Source organism: Papio anubis, chromosome X, assembly GCF_008728515.1.
Source record: "Papio anubis isolate 15944 chromosome X, Panubis1.0, whole genome shotgun sequence".
Lineage (NCBI taxonomy): Eukaryota > Metazoa > Chordata > Mammalia > Primates > Cercopithecidae > Papio > Papio anubis.
The window spans coordinates 104,747,863-104,773,099 of record NC_044996.1 but is presented as its reverse complement, the minus strand read 5'-3'; the positions used below and the strand labels follow the sequence as shown (position 1 = coordinate 104,773,099).

The following is a 25,237-nucleotide window of genomic DNA, read 5'->3' as shown; positions in this document are numbered from 1 at the left end:
ATGTACGAAAAGGGATTTTAAAAAAAATCTTTTCCTGTTTTTATACAGTGTTTTCATATTTTACCTAAGAGAATCTCAACACACATTTCTGCAGTCTACATCCAAAAATAATGGCCATAACTATCATGCATAAGAGCAACAATGATTCCGGTCATTTAGCTAAGATCATAATACAACATGACCTCCTTTATGCTCTATTTACAAAGCAACTAAATATCACTTGATAACTTCCACAAGTTCTTACAAGTATAAAATACAATATGGCACCAAGTCAGTAAACTACCAAAACAATAAAAGTTTAAAACACTTTCAAAAAGCAACTAGCATGCAGCATTTTCACATCTGAAATAGATGTTATGTCTGCACATCCGCGCTCCCCTGGGGAAAAAAAAATAAAACCTTCACCCATTTTGATATCTACTCACATCTGGCCCCAACTTATTTCAAAAAAGTACAACTTTAGTTATAGAGAAAAAAGCAAACTATATATACTGTTTGTTTTAACAATGTTTTTTGCTGGGCTACTTAATAATACAATCCAACCCAATGGCAAAACCTTTAGTTTTTAGGAACATGGGGGCAAAGCACTTACCCTAATGCAGGTTGGCAGCCGTGGGTAAGAGCCAGTAGTCAGTACATCAATGGCATATGGGATGGCAAAACTAGGCAGGCGTGCATGGACCAGAGCATCTCTAGCTAACGAGGCCAGGCGATCAGCAGTGTCCACAAACAGGATGGCTTGCTGATCTAAAAAGCTTGAAATCATCTTTAAAGTAAAGGGTAAATGTATTAAGCATCCCTGAAAACTATCTCCTTTTCACACTAAATATTGTTAAATCATTCCAAAGTAAACTTCAAGGGGAATTAATATAATAAGTTTTCCCTATTTCAAAGTAGTTCTTCAAACATTCTCCAGTAATTTGAAGAAGAAATATTTAATACATTTGTATTTGATATTAAGAGCAATAATTTTCTGTCACTTTAAGTAAAAGCTTTCTAATTCATTTATCCATTCTTAACATAACACATACATAATATCAACGTTAGGAAAAATAAGTAGAATAAAATGGTTTTTTCTTCTTACAGACTTCCAGAGTTGGTTGGTAATGAAGGAGTTAAAAGCATGTACTCCTAGACCCAGACTGCCTTGTTCTCCATTTTAATTCTACTACTTACTAGCCCTGTAACCTTGGGCGAGTAACTTAACCTCTTTGTGCCTCAGTTTTTTCAGCTGTAAAATGGAGGTGATCATGATTACCAATCTCATAAAGTTGTTCTCAGGATTAAGAGTTAATGCAAAATAGAGAACACAGAAATCCACACATAGCCAACTCATTTTCCAAAAAAGCACCAAGAACATACACTGGGGAAAGGGCAGTTTCTTTAATAAATGGTGATGGGAAAACTCGATAACCATATGCAAAAGAATGAAACTAGACCCCCATCTCTCACGCTATACAAAAATCAACTGAAAATGAATTAAAGGCTTAAGCGTGAGACCTGAGACTATGAAACTACTAGAAAAAAGCATTGGGAAAATGCTCTAAGACATTAGCCTGGGCTGGGCGCGGTGGCTCACGCCTGTAATCCCAGCACTTTGGGAGGCCGAGGCAGGCAGATCACGAGGTCAGGAGATCGAGACCATCTTGGCTAACACAGTGAAACCCCATCTCTACTAAAAATACAAAAAAGTTAGTGGGGCGTGGTGGCATGCGCCTGTAGTCCCAGCTACTCGGGAGACTGAGGCAGCAGAATGGCGTGAACCCAGGAGGTGGAGCTTGCAGTGAGTCGAGATCACGCCATGGCACTCCAGCCTGGGCAACAGAGCGAGACTCCATCTCAAAAACAAACAAAAAAAGACAAGCAACAAAAGCAAAAATAGACAAAAGAGATTATATCAAGCTAAAAAGCTTCTGCACAGCAAAAGAAATAATCAACAGTATGAAGAGACAACCCACAGAACAGGAAAAAACGCTTGCAAAATATCCATCTGACAAGGGATTAATATCCAAAATACATAAGGAACTCAACTCAATAGCAAAATAAAGCCAAATAACTCCATTTTTAAAATGAGCAAAATACCTGAATAAACATTTCTCAAAAGAAGACATACAAATGGCCAAAAGGTATTACGAAAAAAATGCAACATTACTAATCATCAAGGAAATGTAAATAAAAACCACAATGAGATATCATCTCATCCCAGTTAAAATGACTATTATCAAAAAGACAAAAAATAACAGATGCTTGTGAGGATGTGGAGATGTGGAGGGAAGGGAATCCTCACGCTGTTGGTGGGAATGTGAAGTACTACAGCCACTACAGAGAACACTATGGAGGTTCCTCAAAAAAAAAAAAAAAAAACTAAAAATAGGCTGTGTGTGGTGGCTCACATATGTCATCCCAGCGTTTGGGGAGGCAGAGGCAGGAAGACTGCTTGAGCCCAGGACTTGCAGACCAACCTGGACCACATAGGGAGACCCTGTCTCTACAAAAAATTAAAAAACAAACAAATTAGCCTGGCATAGTGGTGTATGCCTGTGGTCACAGCTACTAGGGAGGATCACTAGAGCCCAGGAGGTTGATGCTGCAAAGAGCCATGACTGTGCCACTGCACTCCAGTTTGGGTGACAGAATGAGACCCTGTCTCAAAAAACAAACAAACAACAACTACAAAACACTAAAAATAGAATTACCATAAGATCCAGCAATTCCACTGCTGAGTATATATCCAAGAGAAAGGAAATCAGCATACCAAAAAGACACCTGCACTCCCAGGTTTACTGCAGCACTATTCACAATAGCCAAGATACAGAATCAACCCAAGGGTGCATAAACAGATGAATACAGAAAATACAGTACATATACACAATGGAATACCATTCAGTCATAAAAAAGAATGAAAGCCTGCCATTTGCAACAGCATGGCAGTGTGTTCACTGTGAAGTGAAGGTCACTATGTTAAATGAAATAAGCCAGGCACAGAAAGACAAATATTGCACATTCTCTCTCATACGTGAGAGTTAAAAAAGTGGATATCATGGAAGTAGAGAGTAGAATGCTGGTTAGGATAAGCTGGGAACGGGGGAGGAGGTATGAAGAAAAGTTGGTACAAAAATACAGTTAAAAGGAATAAGTTCTAGTATTTGATAGTAGAGTAGGGAAATGATAATTAACAGTAATTTATTATATATTCAAAACAACAAGAACTGTAACATTCCCAACACAAAGAAGAATGTCTGAGGTAATGAATATCCCAATTATCCTGCCTTGATCACTATGTACATGTATCAAAATATCACATGTACCCCCAAAATATGTACAACTATGATATATCAACTGAAAAAAAAAGAGTTAACACATAAAAAAACCTTTAGAACAGTGCCTAGAAAGAACATAGAAAACACTCCAAAACACCCATTATGAGATACAGGTCAACTTCATGCCCAATACAGAAATCCTTTCCATCAGTTTTCTGCCCAATGCATTTCATGAGGATACCTAAACTAGTAGAGCTCATCACAGAGCTAAAAACTACCTCACTAAAACGTTTATCTTCTAGTTCATGGTTTGTTTGTTGTTGTTGTTGTTGTTTTGTTTTGGAGACAGAGTCTCGCTCTGTCCCCCAGGCTGGAGTGCAGTGGCACAATCTCTGCTCACTGTGACCTCCGCCTCCCGGGTTCAAGCAATTCTCCTGGCTCAGCCTCCTCAGTAGGTGGGATTACAGGGGTGAACCACCACCCCCAGCTAATTTTTGTATTTTTAGTAAAGACGGGGTTTCACCATGCTGGCCAGGCTGGTCTTGAACTCCTGACCTCAGGTGATCCACCCGCCTCAGCCTCCCAAAGTGCTGGTATTACAGGTGTGAGTCACTGCACCCGGCCATCTTCTAGTTCTATTCTAGAACAATACTTAAAGTTTTCTCTCTCATGTCCTTCGAACAGGCTGTCAGTGGCCAACTTAAAACATAGTACCCAGAATTAATACCAACATCACAAAAACACAGTGCTCTACAATTTCTTAGTGTTTTCAAACACTTTATTTGATTTTTGCAACTCTAGGAAGTACAATCAGATAATTACTATGAGCTTAGAGATGAGAAAATTGAGGCTTAGGTTAAGACACTTGCCCAAAAGGTCAATAATCAGAAGTGAAACAACAACAACAAAAATATTTCTTCTAATTCTTAGTTAGACCCAATATACAGCACGGTCCAGTAAAAATGCTACCTTCTATGACTAGTACAATGAATTTCTATCAATGCCACCAACATTAACTTCTTATCAACAGTCATGACACTGCTAATACATTCTCAAATTTTTAACAGGCTTTTACTCAGATTTAGGCCATCTCATATCTCCCTTAACTCAGGTCACTATAAAAATGCTTATCAGACCAAAGTCAAGCTCAAAGAGTACCAAAGACCTCCCCAGCAGAAAGACATGCATCAACCCTACTGGGATGCCACAGTTATCCAGCCCCTATCGCTCCACTTAAACATAAACAATGAATGAAACACTATCTAAACTACTTCACTGAACTCAAAATACACTAGCTTCAGCTACATTTCTTGAACTTAGAAATATAATTAATCAAGATAAAACGTGGCTGGGTGTGGTGGCTGACACCTGTAATCCCCAGCAGTTTGGGAGGTGGAGGCGGGAAGATTGCTTGAAGCCAGGAGTTCGAAACTAGGCAACCAAGTAAGACTCCAACTCTACAAAAACTTTTTAAAAATTAGATGGGCACAGTAGTGTGTGCCTGTGGTCTCAGCTACTCAGGGAGGCTGAGGTGGGAGGGCTGCTTGAGCCCAGAAGTTCGAGGTTGCAGTGAGCTGTGATTACACCACTGCACTCCAGCCTGGATGACAGAGTGAGACTCCATGTCTTAAAAAAAAAAAAAAAGATAAAACTTGAGTTTTGAGTAACTGATTAGTGAATCCATTCACATAGACAGTCTTAGTTCACAAGAACTAATCCATGTTATTTTTAAGTATTCACACACCAGCTGTGAATATGTTTAATAATAATCTCCTTTAGAATTTAACACTGAATAAATGTTTCTCTAAACAAGACACACAAATGGCCAATAAGCACATGAAAACATGTTCAACATCACTGGTCATTAGGAAAATACAAATTAAAACTTTAATGAGATGCCACTTCATACCTATTAGGATGGCTAGACTCAAAAAGTCAAGTAACAACAAGTGTTGGCATGGATGTGGAGAAACTAAACTTCCATACATTGCTGGTGAAAATGTAAAATGGTGTGGCCACTTTGTAAAACAGTCTGGCAGTTCCACAAAAAGTTCAACAAAGAGTTACTATATGACCTAGCCATCCCACTCCTAGGTATACACTCAAGATAAATAAAAGCATACATCCAGACAGTTGGACATGACTATTTACAAGAGCATTAGTCATAATAATCCAAAACTGGAAACAACCCAAATGCCTATTAACTGAACAGATAAACAAACATGTAGTATATCCATGCAATTCAGCCATAAAAAGGAATGAAGTAGTGACACATGCTACCACATGAATCAATCTTGAAAATACTACACTAAAAAAAAAATGCTAAGTTAAAGAAGCCAATCACAACATAACACATTTGATTCCATTTATATGAAATGTTCAGAACAGGCACATCTATTGAGACGAAGTAGATTAGCGGCTGCTTAGGGCTAGAGGAGAGCTGGGGGTGACAACTAAAGGGCACAGGTTTTCTTTCTGAGGTGATTAAAATGTTCTAAAATTGACTGTGATGAAGGTTGCACATATCTGTGAATTAACAAAAACCACTGAATTGTATACTTTAAGTGGGTGAATAGTATGGTATGTAAATGATAGCTCGATAAAGCTACTGAAAAAAATCTCCAGGAGAATGAGAGATATTTTCTCTTTTTCTTAGGCAAAACATTATCCAGGTTGTTTTACCATTAGTCAGAGTTCTATAAACTATGGATCTATATACTCATAACACATCTGGCATGGCTAAAGATCATTATCAAGAATCTCTAATAAAACTAGTTAAATAATCATTAGGTTGAAACATGAACAATCCCTCTAATTCTCATTGACGGACTGTATCCCTGACATAAACACATCTGTATCTACATTCAGAAAACAAAAATGCTGAGAGGGTCAGAGCAAGATAGTGGAATACAAGCCAACACTAGTCACCCCCTCTCCAGGAACATGAAATTTTTACTGTCTGCACGCAGAAAAGCACTGTTACAAAAACCAAAAATCAGGTAAGCCATCACAGTACTTGGTTTTAACTTCATATCACTGAAAGAGGCATTGAGAAGGGCAGGAGAGGCAGTCTTGAATCGCTGACACTGCCCCTCCCCCGCTACTCCAGCAGAGGCCCTGCACTTAAGGGAGGGAGAGAACAGTGATTGGGGGACTTTACACTGAACTCAGTGCTGCCCTGTCATAGTGGAAAGCAAAGTTGTGCTGGGCCAGAAGGAGCATTTGGACCAGCCTTGGCCAGAGAATTGCCCATCGCAGCGGTCAGAACTTGAGTTTCTCCGCAAGCCTTGCTAATATGGGCCAAAGTACTCTGGAGTCCTAGGTAAACATGAAAGGCAGTCTAGGACACAAATACTGCAATTCCTAGGCAACTCCTAGTGCTAGGCTGGGCTCAGAGCCAGAGGACTAGGTGGTACATGACCTAGGGATACACCAGCTGGGGGCCTAAGGGAGTGCTTGCACCACCCTTCCACAAACCCCAGGCAGCGCAGCTTGTGACAACAAAAGAGACTCCTTTCTTCTGCTTGAGGAAGAGAGCAAAGAGTAAAAAGGACTTCGTCTTGCATCTTGGATACCAGCTCAGCCACAGTAGGACAGGGCACCAGGCAGAGTAGTGAGGCCCCTATTCCAGGCTTTAGCTCACAGATGACAAAGACACATCCTGGGCCAGCAGGGAACCTGCTGCCTTAAAGGAAAGGACCCAGTCCTGGCAGGATTCATCACCCGCTGAATAAAAGAGCCCTTGGGCCCTGAATAACCAGCAGTGATACCCAGGTAGTATGCCATGGACCTTGGGTTCTGAGATGTGTTGACTTCAGGTGTGACCAAGCACATTCAGAGCTATAGTGGCTATGGTGAAAGACTCCTGTTTGAGAAAAGCAGGGGGAAAAGTAAAGGGGACTTTGTTTTGCACCTTAGGTACCAGCTCAGCCAAAGTGGGGTACAGCATAAGCAGGCTCTTGGGGTCCCCAAGTCCAGGCCTAGGCTCTTGGACAGCATTTTTGGACCTCCCCAGGGCCAGAGGGAAGCCCACTGCCCTGAAGGATGAGTCCCAGGCCTGGCAGTATTCACCACAAGCTAACTGAAGAATCCTTCGATTTTAAGCGAACATCAGTGGTGGCCTAGCAGAACCCCTCCCATGGGCCGGTGATGGCCAAAGCGGGAGGCTCCTCTGCCTGTGGAAAGGGGAGGGAAAAGCAGGAAGGAAATTGTATTGTGGTTTGAATGTCAGCTTAGCCACAGTAAGAAAAGAATATCAGGCAAATTACTAAGGTTTTTTACTCTAATCCCTGCCACCAGACAGCATCTCTGGGCTCACCCAAAGCCTGGGGAAACTTGCCACCCTGAAAAACACAAACCTGACTGGCTTTGCCACCTACTGATCATAGAGCCCTAGGGCCTGGAGTGAAGGTAAGTGGTAGCCAGGGAGTGGTTACACTGGGCCTTGGGCAAGACCCAGTGCTGTGCTGACTTCAGGTCTGAGCTGGTGCAGTCCTAGTGGTGGTGGCCATATGGGTGCTTACATCACCATACCCCCAGTTCCAGGTGGCTCAGCACAAAGAGCAAGACTTTGTTTGGAAGAAACTAAGGAAAAAGAACAAGAGCCTTTGGTTGGTAATCCAGAGAAATCTTCCAGATCTTATCCAAGACCATCAAGGCAGTACCTCTATGAGTCAGCAAAAACCACAGCATTATTGAGCTTGGGGCCTAAGTACCTTCAAATATCTGGAAAGCCTCCTCAAGAAGGACAGGCATAAACAAGCCCAGACTGCAAAGACTACAATAAATACCTAACTCTTTGAGGCCCAGATCTAAAAGCATCAAGATCATCCAGGAAAACAGGACCTCACCAAATGAACAAAAGAAGGTACCAGGAACCAATCCTGGAGAAACAGAGATATGAGACCTTTCCGACAGAAAATTCAAAATAGCTGTTTTGAGGAAACTCAAAGAAATTCAAGATAACACAAAGAATGAATTCAGAATTCTATCAGATAAATTTAACAGAGATTGAAATAATTGCTTTAAAAATCAAGCAGAAACTCTGGAGTTGAAAAATGCAATTGGCATACTGAAGAATGTATCAGAATCTCTTAATAACAGAGTTGATCAACCAGAAGAAAAAATTAGTGAGCTTGAAGACAGGCTATTTGAAAATACACAGTCAGAAGAGACAAAAGAACAAAAAAGAATGAAGCACACCTACAAAATTTAGAAAATAGCCTCAAAAGGACAAATCTCAAAATTATTGGCCTTAGAGAGGAGGCAGAAAAAGAGAGATAGGGGTAGTAAGTTTATTGAAAAGGATAACAACAGAGAACTTCCCAAACCTAGAGAAAGATATCAACACTCAAGTACAAGAAGATTATAGAACACCAAGCAGATTTAGCACCCACACGACTACCTCAAGGCATCCAATAATCAAACTCCCAAAGGTCAAGGATAAAGAAAGGATCCTAAAAGCAGCAAGAGAAAAGAAACAAATAACATACAACAGAGCTCTCTAATATGTTTGGCAGGAGACTTTTCAGTGGAAATCTTACAGGCCAGGAGAGAGTGGCATGACATATTTAAAGTGCTGAAGGAAAAAAAACTTTTACCCGAGGATAGCATATCCGGTGGAAATATCCTTCAAACATGAAGGAGAAATAAAGACTTTCTCTGACAAACAAGCTGAGAGATTTCATCAACATCAGACCTGTCCTACAAGAAAAGCTAAAGGGAGTTCTTTAATCTGAAAGAAAAGTATATTAATAAGCAAGAAGAAATCATCTAAAGGTACAAACTCACTGGTAACAGTTAGCACACAGAAAAATACAGAATATTATAACACTGTAATTGTACTATGTAAACTACTCTTATCTTAAATAGAAAGACTAAATGATAAACCAACAGGAAATCATAACTACAACAACTTTTGAAGATACAGAACTTTTCAAGACAATAAGAACTAAAGAGAAACAAAAAAGTTAAAAAGGAGGGAGATAAAGTTAAATTGCAGAGTTTTCATTAGTTTTCTTTTTGCGTGTCTGTTTATGCAATCAGTGTCAAGTTGTCATCAGTTTAAAATAATGGGTTATAAGACAGTATTTGCAAGCCTCACAGTAACCTCAAATCAAAAAACACACAATGGGCCAGGTGCAGTGGCTCACGCCTGTAATCCCAGCACTTTGGGAAACCGAGGCAGGTGGATCACCTGAGGTCCGGAGTTCAAGACCAGCCTGGCCAATGAGGCAAAACCCCGTCTCTACTAAAAATATAAAAATTAACCAGGCGTGGTGGCATGCGCCTGTAATCCCAGCTACTCAGGAGGCTGAGGCAGTAGAACCGCTTGAATCTGGGAGTCAGAGGTTACAGTGGGCCAAGATTGCGCCACTGCACTCCAACCTGGGCAACAAAGCAAGACTCCGTCTCAGAAAAAAAATAAAATAAAATACAACGGATACAAAAAATAAAAAACAAGAAATTACATCATGTCACCAGAGAAAATCACCTTCACTAAAAGGAAGATAAGAAGGAAGGGAAAAAGGAAGAGAAGACCACAAAACAACTAGAAAACAACAAAACGGCAAGGGTAAATCTCTACTTATCAATAATAACACTAAATGTAAATGAACTAAACTCTCTAATAAAAAGGCACAGAGTGGCTGAATGGATTTAAAAAAACAAGACTCAATGATCTGTTGCCTATAAGAAACATACTTCACCTATAAAGACACACATACACAGACTGAAAATAAAGGGATGGAAAAAGATTTATATGTCAATGGAAACCAAAAAGGAGTAGGAGTAGCTATACTTAGACAAAATAGATTTCAAGACAAAAACTATGAAAAGAGACAAACGAGGTCATTAATGATAAAGGAGTCAATTCAGAAAAAGGATATGATTGTAAACATATATGTATCCAACACTGGAGCACCCAGATACATAAACCAAATACTAATATTATTAAAGAGCAAGATGTCAATACAATAATAGCTGCAGACTTCAACACCCCACTTTCAGCACTGGACGGATCTCCCAGACAGAAACTCAACAGAGAAACATGGAACTTAATCTGCACTATGGAACAAATAAACCTAATAGATATTTACAGAACATTTTATCCAAAGGCTGCAGGATACACATTCTTCTCCTCAGCATATAGATCATTCTCAAGGATAGACCATATGTTAGGCCACAAAGCAAATCTTAAAACATTTAGAAAAACTGAAATAATATCAAGCATCTTCTCTGACCACAATGGAATAAAACTAGAAAACATTAAGAGGAATTTTGGAAACTATACAAACACACGGAAACAATATGCTCCCAAATGAACAGTGGGTCAATGAACAAATTAAGAAGAAAATTTACAAATTTCTTGTAATAAATGATAATGGAAACACAACACACCAAAACCTATGGGATGCAGCACTAAGAAAGAAAGTTATAGTTATAAGTGCCTACATCAGAAAAGAAGAAAAACTTCAAATAAATAACCTAAGGATGCATCTTAAAGACTATAAAAGCAAGAGAAACCCGAAACCTAAAGATCAGGGCAGAAATAAATGAATTTGAAATGAAGAAAACAATGCAAAAGATCAATGAAACAAGAAGTTGATTTTTTGAAACAATGAACAAAATTGACAAACCTTTAACCAGACTCACAAAGAAAAAAAGAGAGAAGACCCAAATGAATAAAATCAGGGATGAAAAGGAAACATTACAACTAATACCACAGAAATTCAAAGGATCATTAGTGGCTACTGTAAGCAACTACATGCCAATAAATTGGAAAATCTAGAGGAAATAGATAAATTCCTAGACACATACAACCTGTGAAGATTGAACCATGAAGAAATTCAAAACCCAAACACACTAATAACAAGTAACAAGATTGAAGCTATAATTCATTATATTAATTATAATTTGTCTCCCAGCGAAGAAAAGCCCAGGACCTTATGGCTTCACTACTGAATTCTACCAAACATTTAAAGACGAACTAATAACAATCCTACTTAAACTATTCCAAAAAATAGTGGAAGAGGGAAAACTTCCAAACTCATTCTACAAGGCCAGTATTACCCTAATACCAAAACCAGACAAAGACAAATCAAAAAAAGAAAATTACAGACCAATATATCTGATGAATGCTGATACAAAAATCCTCTCAACAAAATACTAGCAAACCAAATTCAACAAAACATTAAAAAGATCGTTCGTCATGACCAAGTGGGATTTATCCCTGGGATGCAAGGATGGTTCAAAATATACAAATCAATCAATGTGATATATCATATCTATAGAATGAAAAATAAAAACCATGTGATCATTTCAACTGATGCTGAAAACACATGTAATAGCATTCAACATCCCTTCATGATAAAAACCCTCAAAAAACTAGGTATAGAAGGAACATACCTCAACATAATAAAAGTCATATTTGACAGACCCACAGCTAATTATCATGCTGAATGGAGAAAAACTGAAAGCCCTTCCTCTCAGACCTGGAACACGACAAGGATGCCCATTTTCACCACTATTATTCAACACAGTACTGGAACTCCTAGCTAGAGCAATCAGACAAAAGAAAGAAAGAAAGGGCATCCAAATTGGAAAGGAAGAAGTCAAATTATCCTTGTTTGCAGATGATATGATCTTATATTTGGAAAAACCTAAAGACCCCACCAAAATCTATTAGAACTGATAAATTCAGTGAAGTTGCAGAATACAAAATCAACATACAAAATGTCAGTAGTATTTCTATATGCCAACAGTGAACAATCTGAAAAAAAAAATCAAGTTTTTATTCCTTAACACTTCTTGAACATAGCATAAAACTTTATTTCTGGTAGATTTTAGCATCTTTGGTACACTGCACTGCATGTCACTTTGCATTCCAAAGAGTGATTCAATAGTCAAAAGACCATGAGGTTCTCGAAGGCAGGGGCTATTCCTTATTGAAGATTCCATCCTCTGTCCCCTATACCCTGTGCTTATTAGAGGTTTGGAGAATCAGTAGATAAACAGAAAAATGTTGTTATCAGCCTCTGTGACCTTGAAGAAGCCATATAACTTCTAGGAACCTTATCGTTTCATCATCTGTAAAAGTGGAAAAAAAAATTACCAACTCTGCCATTCTCACAGGATTGTCAAGAATTAATAAGCAAAATGTAAGGGAGAACCTTGCAAATTCTAAGGAATCGTACAAATATAAACTAACAATTTTCCCCCTTTTTCCCCAGTCTCATATTTAAAGTCTCCTCATGTAATGATGTCTCCAGCTACCTCCTCTTCTTTCTGATCAGGTGTCCATAAACAAATACTAAGTTTCTGCAGAAATATACATTATCATTCAGAAATATGATTATTCACGTCACTCAAATCGGCAAGGATAGTTAAAGCTAAAATGTCTATCATAACATCCGAAAAGTTATTTTATACAAAGTAAAATAAAAAGTTTAACTCACCGCACATTTTTCCACTTTGCCAGCATTATTAGCCCATTTCACTAAAGCTAATAATCGAACGAAGAGTTGGCGTGTCCGGCTAGCAAACTGCACTATTTCTATTTTCCTATAAAATAAAACAACTCTTAAAGAACCAACATATTAGAAAAAGTATTTCACAATTTATTTCAGCTGAGCAAAAAATAAATAAATATATAAATAAATCAGCCTTTGCTTAAAACCACTACAAAATGAGCCACCTAAAGTATTTATCTAAATATGAACTATTGTCACATTTTGTATACTATCTGCATATGCTTTTTCACCTCAGAGCAATACACCAAATAGAATGTTTTAGCAGTAAGTCACATTTTTAAATTGATTTTATATTGTAATAAAAGTTGTTTACAAAAATATACTAAATTCAGTATATGGCAGTAGAAGTAAACTGGTTCACAGAAGGGATTAAATGAAGAGTTATGAATTATCAACTCATAACTGAAATTAGGAGTAATTTAATTAGTAAGTAATTAGTAACCCTTTTGGTAAGTGAAAGGAATTGAAACTGATAATTACCAAAGCCTGAAACTGTATTCATTCTACAAAAGGGCACCATTTCCCATCCTGCACCAGCATGAAAGATTGAATAATCAGGCCGGGCGCGGTGGCTCAAACCTGTAATCCCAGCACTTTGGGAGGCCGAGACAGGCGGATCACGAGGTCAGGAGATCGAGACCATCCTGGCTAACATGGTGAAACCCCGTCTCTACTAAAAACTACAAAAAAACTAGCCGGGCAAGGTGGCGGGCGCCTGCAGTCCCAGCTACTCGGGAGGCTGAGGCAGGAGAATGGCGTAAACCCGGGAGGCAGAGCTTGCAGTGAGCTGAGCTGAGATCTGGCCACTGCCCTCTAGCCTGGGCGACAGAGCGAGACTCCATCTCAAAAAAAAAAAAAATTGAATAATTAAAGAACTTAACTATGTAACTCTTTACCAAACTAATTTCAGTGACAAACTTGGATACATTAAAAAATATCCAAGCAAAGCTAAAGAAATTACTTTGAGTACTAAAAATAAAAGGTCTGTCCATATCTAGTTTTATCCTATACTCACTATTATTCCTTTTCCCCCAATACTCATTAGTACTTTTATCTCATCCTAAAGCCCCAAAAGCTTTACTAATGTCAATCAACGTGTTAGCTACATCTCTCAACTTCATAGCAGCTATAAAACTGATAATCATATCTTTCATGGTCTAAGACACTGAAAAAAATATTCAACAAGCCAGGACTGATGACAGGACCCAGCAGGACACCAACCTCCCTCCAAGTAGGCTCTGACCTATTAATCTTAGTACAGCTGTTCAATGACCTACAGATCCAATCCACATCTCTGCATCTTGCCAATACCACCACCATAACACAATGCACCAAAGTAAAAGTTCTTGCTGAAGTACAATCCTGACTGAAGGCTAGAGGCTAGCTCCTACTGAGAGCACACATAGCCCACAAGCACCCTAAAAGGCTCTCTTAAAGATAGGCCAGCAATGATTAGTGGTACTATAAAGAGAAGAATCAAGGGCATAATTATAACTCTTTGCCAGTGTCTATGAAGGATCATGAGACAAGACTGAGACACAGCAGAAATGTTAAACACACATTAAGATCCAGCAGATCTCAGGGCTGGGAACCTCAGTACCTTCACTCTAACTCAGCAATGGCTTATAGAGGATGCAATGTTTCTGCTCCTCTCACAGAGCAAACACACTTGTCTATTATTAATTCGGTTTCCCAAATGCAGTCCTCTACTAGAATGGAGATGTCCCCCTTGTAAACTACAGTAACATGGTTTTCTGACACCATGTCGTCCCAAGTGATAGGGAACATGAGTTTTCCAAAGGCCCAGTTTCCCTTCATACCCCACAGGAGACAGAACAAATCCTTGACTTAACGTTTTCCCCCTTTAATACTGACCAGCCAAACCATAACACAGGTTTCCTTAATTGTCTCTTTTACTTCTACCTTTTTGATCTCTAAGTCGATCAAAAAGTTAAGCTGGGGTTGGCAATGGAGTGTTGCAACTAAGAAATGCTAAAAAGTTGCCAAGTGATTTGGTATTTAAAAAAAAAAAAATCAACCAAGGAGCATAAGTAGTGCCAAAGATATGGTCAAGTACCGTATACTGTAGTTACAATTTAAATCTCCATCAAATGATTTTTTTGAAACTTTAGTTTAGCTTGTTCCTTTGGCCTCTGGAAACATTTTAGCCTTAAGTTAAATCTTAAGCTCCAAGCTCCAACTGAACCAAAATGTTAACTATGTAACAGTAGGAGCAGCAGGCAAATGTCAATTCTCTAAAGATACTTAATAGCATCATTGTTGCAAGTGATAAATTAGCAGCCAACTTTTTTTTTTTTTTTTTTGAGACAAAGTTTCGCTCTGTCGCCCAGGCTAGAGTGCAGTGGCCTGACGTCCGCTCACTGCAACCTCTGCCTCCTGGGTTCAAACAATTCTTCTGCCTCAACCTCCTGAGTAGCTGGGACTACAGGCGCATGCCACCATGCCTGTGGCAGTCAACTTTCTAAAGCCAGTCTGCTGCTCCTCGGCGTCTTCCTTTACAGACTATACCTTCTACATCTTAATATCACCCTTAGGGACTTGACCAGGTCAGTCACTCAATAAAGGTTTGTAGAATAGAAGATGTAGAACTGGTCTCACACCAACTATTGTTAAGGGTTAGGAAATTACATTTCCCAGGACTCCCTAAACCCATGGTGTGAAAAATCATTCTAGACTCTTTGGGCCTAGGTTTCCAATCCACAGCCCTACACCACCCATACCCACACACCAACACTCATAGATTGATCAATAAAGAGACTTTAAGGGTTTGTTTGTTTGTTCGTTTGTTTGTTTTCATACTCACCTTTCCACATCAGATTTCCTTGGCAGTCTAAGACAAAAAAAACAACAAAAAACAAATTGATTAAATACATGTATACCTTCATTCTAATGTGATAATAGTCTTTACTTTGACTCTATTAAATACATTAATGTTTCAGAAAAACTGGGTAAACAGCTACTACAGGGTCATGTGGCTACCTACGCTTTTTTAGATTTATGAGTTTCCAGCAGCATGGTTGTAAGGCAAAAACCAACCAAAGAACATTTCTCTCCATTCAAAATACTTCAAAACGTATTGCATGAACCTCAAACATTTAAAAAGCCCAAGTCCCACATTAGCACACTATATCATAGGGTAACAGAGAAAAGATTATTTTAAAACCAAAATGGTCACAGATGCAGAACTTACTACTTTGTTGCCAGCCTCCCTGTATCCAATGGATACCTGTTTCCAAGCAATAATCCCTCCATGTTGTGTTATGGTAGACAAAACTGGAAGCTAAGCATACAAAAGGGCCAGTGTATGTCAAGGGTTTTACAGTAATTATGTTGCATGGTGGTTAGATGAAAAATGTTTTATTGCTTTTAAACAGCTCCAATAGGATTTTTAAATTTCTTTTTGCTAGTCCTCCAATATTGATAGCGAGCAACCAATGTCAGCTTCTTCCCAGATAAGTTATACCATTTAACATTCACATCCACTGATGTCTAGAAAGATCCTTAATGCCTCCTGAATTGCCACATTCTGTTAACCTCTATCCCACAGTCCAAGATTCAACGGCCTAAACAACTCTCATGCCTCTTTCATAGCTAATCAGTTCTTGAAGTATACACACCCAGCCATTTAGATTGTCTCCCACCCATGTGCCACAGGAACAGAAAAACTAAAACTACTTCCAGAGGTTCAAAGTACAAGGAGGAGAAAATATTAAAATGAGCTCTGGCTTATAGTTACCTGCTATTCTTAGGGTAGACAGTGAGATGGAAGTTAAAAGTTATGGTCAGAATGATAAAGAGAGCTAGGTGGGATGAAGACCAGAGGGATGAAGCAGAAATTAAGGTCCTGTTAGAAGACTGCAAATAAAGGCAGCTACTGGCAAGTTCCTCTACATGCCAAACCTCCTGAGAACACTCCTTGAGAATCCACAGCCCTTCCCCTGTCTTCACCTCAAGGGAGGGGGAGAATGAGAACGATGGGTATCTATAAGGGGAGAAGGGGAGTAGAGCCTCGGGGGTAGAAAGAACAGCAATCATTGTTTCCACTCCTCCTACCTGCCTCAGAGACCCTAAAAGGACCATCTCATGTCAGAGGCAGCATCAGTTCAGGGACAAAAGACAGGCTTTGCTGCCTGCCTCCCCTTTCCCCTGTTCCTCCTAATCTATTTGAAATTCTTTTATGGATAAGAAAGTTACCACATAGGGTAAAAGCTCTAAAATGCAAATGTTGGGAGGTAAGGCATAGAAATTTATTTACACCAAAGCACAATAAGACAAGATGCCATGACTGAGATCCTGGCATTTTCTGATTTTAATTAAAAGAAGTTAAAAAAAAAAGGGGGGGGGGGGCAGGTACATGGCTCATACCTGTAATCCCAGCGCTTTGGGAGGCTTGGCGGGGGGCGGGGGTTGGGCTGCAGATCACTTGAGTTCAGGAGTTCGGGACCAGCCTAAGCAACACGGCAACCCCATCTCTACAAATAATACATATTAGCCAAGTGTGGTGGCAAGTAGTCCAGCTACTTGGAAGGCTGAAGTGGGAGAATCACCTGAGCCCTGGAAGTTCAGGCTGCAGTGAGCCATGATTGTGCCACTGCATTCCAGCCTGGGTGACAGAGCAAGACCCTATCTCAAAAAATAATAAAGAGTAGAACCTAGGTCTCTTTTAAAAAGTCAAGGGAGAGAGTAAACTCTAGGATGAGAGCGTGTATGTTGAGGGGGAAGGGAGGTGGACAAGCAGAAAAACCCAGAAATCTGAGACCAAAACAAAACCACCTAAGTTGCCAAGGTTGTCCTTTTTACCTTCGATAGTTCACACACAAGCATCACTTGTTACTGAAATGAGTAACTGTTTCCCTAAAGACTCATAAAGTATAGCTAGAACAGGGGCTCTACATTAACATATTAATCCTGACAGTTTTTAGGGAAAATATACTATTTAGGAACTTCCATGGTAAGTTTCCAAACTAATTTTATTAATAATTACCCACAATCAAAAGTGAAAAAAGTTTTTTAGTATACCTGTGTATCAAGAGCAAAAATAACTTTTCCTATTAAATTTCCCATGATTTATAATTCTTTTTGAACAATATTTTTATTGATGCATTAAAGATGTATGGTTTCACAGTACATATAATTTCATACATTTATACAATTTGTAAAGATCAAATCAGTGTACTTGTGATATCCATCACCTTAAATATTTTTCTTTATGCTGGAAACATCTGGATTATTCTCTTCTAGCTATTTTGAAGTGTACAACAGATTCTTGCAAACTAGTCACCCTACTGATTTATCAAACACTAATTATTTCTTCTATCAAACCATATATTGATTTATGACAATTCTAAACATTCATGTATTAAATCAATAAATACTTAGTTAAGTCCTGTGTGCCAGGCATTGTTCTAGGCCCCAGGGAAAGTCATAAACAAATCAAAATCTCTGTCCTTATGGGGTGGGAACGAACAACAAACTAATAATGTCAGGTGGCAATAAGTGCTGTAAAGAAAAATAGAGCAGCAAGTAAGAAGGATAGAGTAAAGGGGCAGAGTACTATTTTATAGGTGGTCAGAGAAAATCTTTCTGATAAATTGTATGTAAACAAGGACCTAAAGGACTAATGAGAAAGCAATCCACACAGATTTCTAGGGAAAAAGCAAGGGCTTGAAGATGGCACCGTGCTAGGCACTAACAAGAAACATCAAGAAGGTTTGGAGGCTGGGCGGGATGGCTCACACCTGTAATCCCAGCATTTTGGGAGGCCAAGGAGATTAGATTACCTGAAGTTGGGAGTTTGAGACCAGACTGGTCAACATGGTGAAATCCCATCTCTACTAAAAATACAAAAATTAACCAGGTGTGGTGGGGCATGCCTGCAATCGCAGCTACTCAGGAGGCTGAGGCACAAGAATCACTGGAACCCGGGAGGCGGAGGCTGCAGCAAGCCGAGATCACACCACTGCACTCCAGCCTGGGCAACAGTGAGACTCTGTCTCAAAAAAAAAAAGTCTGGGAGGCAGAGGTGGGAGGATTGCTTAAAGCCCAGAGTTCAAGATCAGCCTGGGCAACATAGTGAGACTCTTGTCTCTATCAAAAATAAAAAAATTAGCTGGGCGTGGTGGCACATGCCTGTAGTTCCAGCTATTTGGGAGGCTGAGGCAGGAGGAGCAGTTGAGCCCAGGTCAAGAGGCTGCAGTGAGCATGACTGTGCCACTGCACTCCAGCCTGGGCAACAGAGCAAGACCCTGTCTCAAAAAAGAAACATCAGGAAGGGTAATGTGGTCAGAACAGGATAAGCAAAGAGGAGAGTTTCAGGACATGCAGTTAAAGAGGTAAGGGACAAACCAAAAGTGGTAAAGAGGTTGGAAACAAAAAAAAAAAAAAAAAAAAAAAGAGGTAAGGAAAAGAGAAGGCACATCATGTAAGGCCTTAAAGGTAAGATGACCACATGTTCTGGTTTTCTGGTTTGCCCAAGACAGTCCTGGTTTATGCCTCTTGTTCTGACATTATTATCATCAGCCCCACTATGCTCAAAAGTGTCCCGGTTTGGACCATAAATTTTATGATCACTATACAGGTGATTATCAACACTTTATTTTATTTTATTTTTTTTTTTGAGAAAGGATCTCACTGTCACCCAGGCTGGAGTGCAGTGGTGCGATCATGCTCACTGCAGCCTCAACCTCCTGGGCTCAAGCGAACCTCCTGGGCCCAAGCAATCCTCCCACCTCCGCCTCCCAAGTAGCTAGAACTACAGACTTGGGCCACCACACCCAGCTAATTTTTTATTTTTGGTAGAGACAGGAGTCTCGAACTCCTGGGCTCAAGTGATACCGCCTCAGCCTCCCAAAGTGCTGGGATTACAGGTATGAGCCACCACACCTGGCAATTATCAAAACTTTTTAATCTCAGTGAGATGGGGAACCATCGAAGGGTTCTGAGCAGAGAAATTTTAAAAGAATCATTCTGGCTATTTTGTGGAGAAGAAACTATAGAAGGGGCAAGGGAACTACAGAGATACCAGTGAGCTAACTACTGCAGTACACAGGTGAAGGATTAGGTGGCTTGGACCAACACTTGGTGGAAGTGTTGAGAAATGGTCAGACTCTGAAGACAAAGATAACAGGACTTGCTGATGTATGTAGGATGTGAAGAAAGAGGAGCTAGGAGTTACTCCAAAATTTTTGGCCTGAGCAACAACAGGAAGAATGGAGATACTATTTAGTGAGATAGCAAAGAAGGTTTTGCAGGAGGGAGGACAGTGGAATCAGGAGTTTGGTCCTGGAGTTGCTATGTTGAAACGCCTATCAAGATACTGAAATGTAGGCATCTGGATATAGAGTCTGGAGTTCATCAGAGAGGTCTGTGCTGGAGATACAAATATGGGAATCATCATATAAAGGGTGTGGGACTATAACTACATACTTATTCTACAGCAATAAAACAGATGTTCCTCTCTTCATACACCAACTCCTAAAATAGTAAAAAGACAAAAAACCACAATTCAAGGAATTTCTACAAATCCCCTATGGAAAAGCAAACTACACCACCGATAGCATCAGTTTTCAACATTTTTTTTCCATAGCTCTATATAGGACAGCGACCTTCACATACATTAAACTTTCTCATGGATATTCTTGGATTTTTATGAAATCCAACAATAAATGGTGCAGAGAGGTATGTCATTACAATAGTCCCTAATCCTGACAGCTATTTAAATTTCTCATTAGCCATGGGCAGGCTTCTTTAACTCTACTTTTTTCTGTCCCATTCAAAAAAGTACAGTACATCAAAACTGAGAATGACGTTTTACAGGAGTAAGTGGAGCCTATTCTTTCAGCCATCTGCAAACAAGTATCTGTTATCAATCTCTAAAAACGAATTACTGTGACGCTTTACAGCCTAATATCTGCATACTAATGTATCTCAACTGATAACCCTGATCTGAAGTCTTGCAATAGATAAAAAATAAAATTCTGATTAACTTTTTCTGAACCTGGGTTATAAGATGTACAACTGAGTCCCAAAATGTTACGGTGCCTTTTCTTCACACACTGAAATTCATTAGTATATTCTGATCCTATTCTGAAGGGATTAACAACTTAATCATGCCCCAAGGCATTTCATGGGTAACTAGGTGATTTATAAACCCCCTTCATACTCCAAGAAATAACAGACTACATACAAAAAAAATTTTACTCACACTAACTTCATTAAGACCTCAAACACTCAAAAGTTCCAGAAAAAAGTACTTTGAATTCAAATTTGTATTTTATACACAACGCATGTAGCTCCTCTATTAACTTAGAAGCAATAACAGCTTACATTTAAAACGTATCGTCAAGAGGCTGTAATACAAATTTCCCGTCTATGGAGTTTTTTCTGAAAGCTCGAATATTATGTATTCCAGCCAAGAAATCAAGAGAGTTCTGTTGGGAACTCGGACAAAAATTTCATACAATTTTCAGTGGAAGTGTAACAACACGCAAAATTAACAAGTCTCGGTTGCATCGTTGCCAGGAAGACCCCAGATACAAAGCTTCTTCTCCACCTCCGCTGAACCCCAGGAGTTCAAAAATTCTAGACTAAGCAGTCCAGCGGAGAACACAGCAGCCTCTCGGGGAGAGGGAGGTGCAAACGTCTCAGCCGGTTGGGCGGGAAGGGGGGGCTGGGGAACAGGCAGGGGTTTCGGGGCACTTACAGGTCCGTCAACACCATAAGCTCCGAGTAGGCCCGGTGCAGCAGAAATTCAATGAGGGTGCTCAGCCGGTAGCCCGGGCTAGCCGCAGCTGCAGCGGCCGCCGCCACGGCGGCTCCCGGGGGAGGAGGGGCTGGGGCTGACGGGGGTCCGCCGCTGCCCCCGCCGCCGCCTCCGGGCGGGACCAGCTGGTGGTTCTCCAGCTGCACTGGGGCCATGGCGGCGCAGGACCGGGCTTGGCGCAACGGCACACGATGCGGTCCTCGAGCCTCCCGGGCGCTCGGTCACCGCGCCGAAACGGGAGCGGGCAGAGTCGCCACCGCCTACCGCCGGGCCGCCTCAGAACAGGAAGCCGTGCGCCGACCGCGGAAGCCCGCCCCCATGTAGCGAGAAGTCCGCCGACCCCAGGGACGGGAGCGAGGGGCGGGGGGAGGCGGGGATCGGGGGGAAGCAGGGCGGCCCCGCAGAGGGGAAGCTGCGCCTCCGCAAACGCTCAGAAGCAGCTTCGCCAGACAGCCGCAACGTACATGTTGACTGCCCGAGGCGGAAGTCGATCGGCAGAGCGGAAGGGGGACCTGCAGAGGACCTTCCGACAGGTCTGTGTCTGTTCTCTCAGCTGTCTAGCGCGGCAGCGCTGGGGGGCGCGTGGGAGTGAGGCGGTACCTGTGCGCGCGCGGGAGAGCGGAAAAGGGAGCCGCGCGCCGCCGGAAACCAGGGTGAGGGCTGAGTCGGAGTCGTCAGCGGGAACGTCAGCAGTTGCCCCGCCCTTACCCTTGCCGCTCTCCCTCCCGCCTCCGCCCCCTGGCGTTGTAAAGGCGACAATTTGCCCAGAGAAATCCACCATCGCTCCGTAAGTGGGGCACAAACACAGCCGAGGGAGGCCTCCTCTAAATGTTCGTGAATTCTGGTTCTGGAATCGCGAAGAAATGGTAGCGGCCGCGCGCTTGTGATTCTCAGGCCTTTGCTCCTCCCATACACGTCCACGGCGCGTTACGTGGGAGAACGTTTTCGCCCCTTTTTTTTTTTTTTTTTTTCAAACTGTGGGAAAAGGTGCTAGAAAATATGATTGCGGGTAGGGACAGGGCCGCTGGCAGAATAACTCAACTTTAATAGAGTCGGGTGTATGCTGAGGGCGTCACCGTCCCCCAAATCCTGTCAGTCCCACACAAGAACGGCCCTTAAATCTCCTGCCACGGGCTCTCATACAGTTTTTGTCCTTGCTCTCGCAGTCACCGCTCTATTCTGAAGGGCTTTTCAGTTCATCCATGCCTACCACCGTCCCCCTATCAAAGTCCACGTTTAATTTTTTGCACCTGCTTTAAAACAGCAATTCTCAACCTCGGCTGCACTTTGGAATTATCTGAGTTTTGTTTGTTTGTTTGTTTAAATACTTAGGTCTATGGGGTTCCACCCCTATAGATTCAGATTTAATTGGTCTGGCGTGAGGTCTGGGCTTGGGGATTTTTTGAACTTTCCCAAGGAGATTCTAGTATGCAGCTAACGTAGAGATTCACCATTAGAAGCATTCGTTGCTGCGACCCCTTTCAAACATCTTTTTGCAGTTTCATCTCCTCTTAGGTGTAAGGGATGTTCATGATGTTCCCTAAGGTTAGAATACTCTTGCTGTCATCACTTGAGTAATTCTTTATCATTGTTGAAAGCGGCTCATCTGCTTCTGAAGGTGTAACCTCACTTGTTCCCTCCCTTTGTGGTCCTAAAGCACATTGGAACAGAATATCATTGTGCTAGTTATTAAAATGCATTGGGATTATTTATACCCCCTACAGATACAGTTGCTGGAAGGCAGCTACCTCATTTTTAAATGTTATTTTTATTTTTAATGGTTGATAGTATATACTTATGGCATACAATGTGATGTTTTGAAACATGTAACCATTGTGGAATGAGCAAATCAGGCTATTAACATATCTATCAAATGATATACATACTTACTTCTTTTGGTGAGAACATTTAAAATCCACTTTTAGCAATTTAGGAAGATACAAAAGGTTATTGTTAATTGTAGTCACATTGCTGTGCAATAGATCACCAGAACTTATTCCTCCTGTCTAACTGAAACTTTGTACCCTTTGACTAATATTACCCCTTTCCCCATCCACTGCCCTACCCAGCCTCTGGTGGTAACCACCATTCTACTCTCTACTTGTCTACTTCTTTTTTTTTTTTTTTTTTTGGGACAGAGTCTTGCTCTGTCGCCCAAGCTGGAGTGCAGTGGCACGATCTTGGCTCACTGCAACCTCGCCTCCCGGGTTCAAGCGATTCTCCTGCCTCAGCCTCCTGAGTAGCTGGTATTACAGGCGCGTGCCACCACGCCTAGCTAATTTTTTTTTTTTTTTTTTGTATTTTTAATAGAGATGGCCATGTTGGCCAGGCTGGTCTCAAACTCCTGACCTCAGGTGATCCACCCACGTTGGCCTCCCAAAGTGCTGGGATTACAGGCGTGAGCCACCATGCCCGGCCTGAATTTAATTCTTTTTTAAAGCTGAATAGTATTCTGTTGTGTATTTATACCACATTTTAAAATTCATTCATTGGTTGATGGACACTTTGATGCCGCATCTTAGCTATTATGAATAATGGTGCAGTGAACATGGGAGTGCAGACATCTCTTCAACATGCTGATTTCAGTTCCTTTGGATATATACCCAGAAGTGAGATTGCTGCATCCTGTAGTAATTCTATTTTTAGTTTCTTAAGGAACCTCCATACTGTTTTCCAAAATGGGTGTACTACGAATTTACATTCATATCAAATAGTGTACAAGGGTTCCCTTTTCTCCACACCTTCACCAACACTTGTTATCTTTCATCTTTTTGGTTATAGACATTCTAACAAAATTTGTTTGCTCCCTACACAAATTAATTGTGTGGTTTTAATTTGCATAGAGAGGCAGGCAAAGGCTACTCTGCTAATGGCTTTAGAGGCCACAGTAAGAAGTTTAGGTTTTATTCTAAATGCAAAGTCATTACAATGTTCTCATTTTTTTCTAGGTTGGTCAGACCATGCCCATGGTTCCTCCTCGACTTCACTATGAATGCCACATCTGTTGAATGAATGCAGTTTCTGCTGTTGCTTTCCATTTTGGATAGAAGTGATTGCAAATCTTATCGAAATAATGAAAAAAATACTTTTCAATTCCTTTTCAACCCTTTTGAGTCTGAGGGGCAGCTGTACATTAAATGAAACCATATGTATCATAATTTCATTTTTCCATCAAAAAGGCTTTAAAGGAAATTCCCCTTTTTCTCCATGTTTTGCAATCTTTTTTGTTCCTTTTGTTAAAATCAGATTAATCTCATGAAACATCTGAAGCATTTCAGTCAATTTAAGAGCTGAGAAAATATCATGCTGCTAGTTCTGAAACGATCTGAAGTGTGAATCATGTGATCACCAAATAGAGGAACAACTGAAAAATGTGAATGAAAGAAGTATGTACCTATACTATAGTGTCAAATATTTTACTGTAAGCTTTAAAATGATAAATTGGAAACTTTCCAAAAGTGCTTTAAATATGGGTCATTTCTTTAGTAACTCAGCCAAACATACTAACATTTTCGTTCTTTCCCCATTAATTTATTCTACTAGCCCTTCCTGTGTTTGCCAAGTGGCTATATTACTGGAATCAGCCCAATTGTCCCATAGAACCGATGTTTACAGTCTTTTAAAATAAACATAGATATTAACCCTTCCAGTTTTAAAGCTTGAAA

General features: G+C 40.6%; 2 protein-coding genes across 3 annotated transcripts in view; one reads left to right on the top strand and one right to left on the bottom strand.

The window, feature by feature from the left end:
• The window catches only part of MED14 (mediator complex subunit 14), an 88,030-nt gene extending 65,598 nt beyond the window's left edge, over positions 1–22,432 (bottom strand). The window contains exons 1-4 of one of the 2 annotated variants that reach the window (XM_009197416.4): positions 22,173–22,432; positions 15,615–15,641; positions 12,716–12,821; positions 593–766 (exon numbers count right to left, since the gene is read on the bottom strand). In XM_009197416.4, the coding sequence (XP_009195680.1) occupies positions 593–766 (174 nt within the window). In that variant the 5' untranslated portion in view covers positions 12,716–12,821; positions 15,615–15,641; positions 22,173–22,432. Of the gene's footprint in view, positions 1–592; positions 767–12,715; positions 12,822–15,614; positions 15,642–21,512; positions 22,044–22,172 lie in introns of those variants that run through there. The other variant, XM_003917592.5, reaches the window with a different exon arrangement.
• On the top strand, positions 21,681–25,030 carry MED14OS (MED14 opposite strand). Its single transcript, XM_009197415.4, has 2 exons — positions 21,681–22,105; positions 24,521–25,030. The coding sequence occupies exons 1-2, from the start codon at positions 21,764–21,766 to the stop codon at positions 24,578–24,580; spliced, it is 402 nt and encodes a 133-aa protein (XP_009195679.1). The 5' UTR covers positions 21,681–21,763; the 3' UTR covers positions 24,581–25,030.
• Positions 25,031–25,237: the final 207 nt, after the last annotated feature.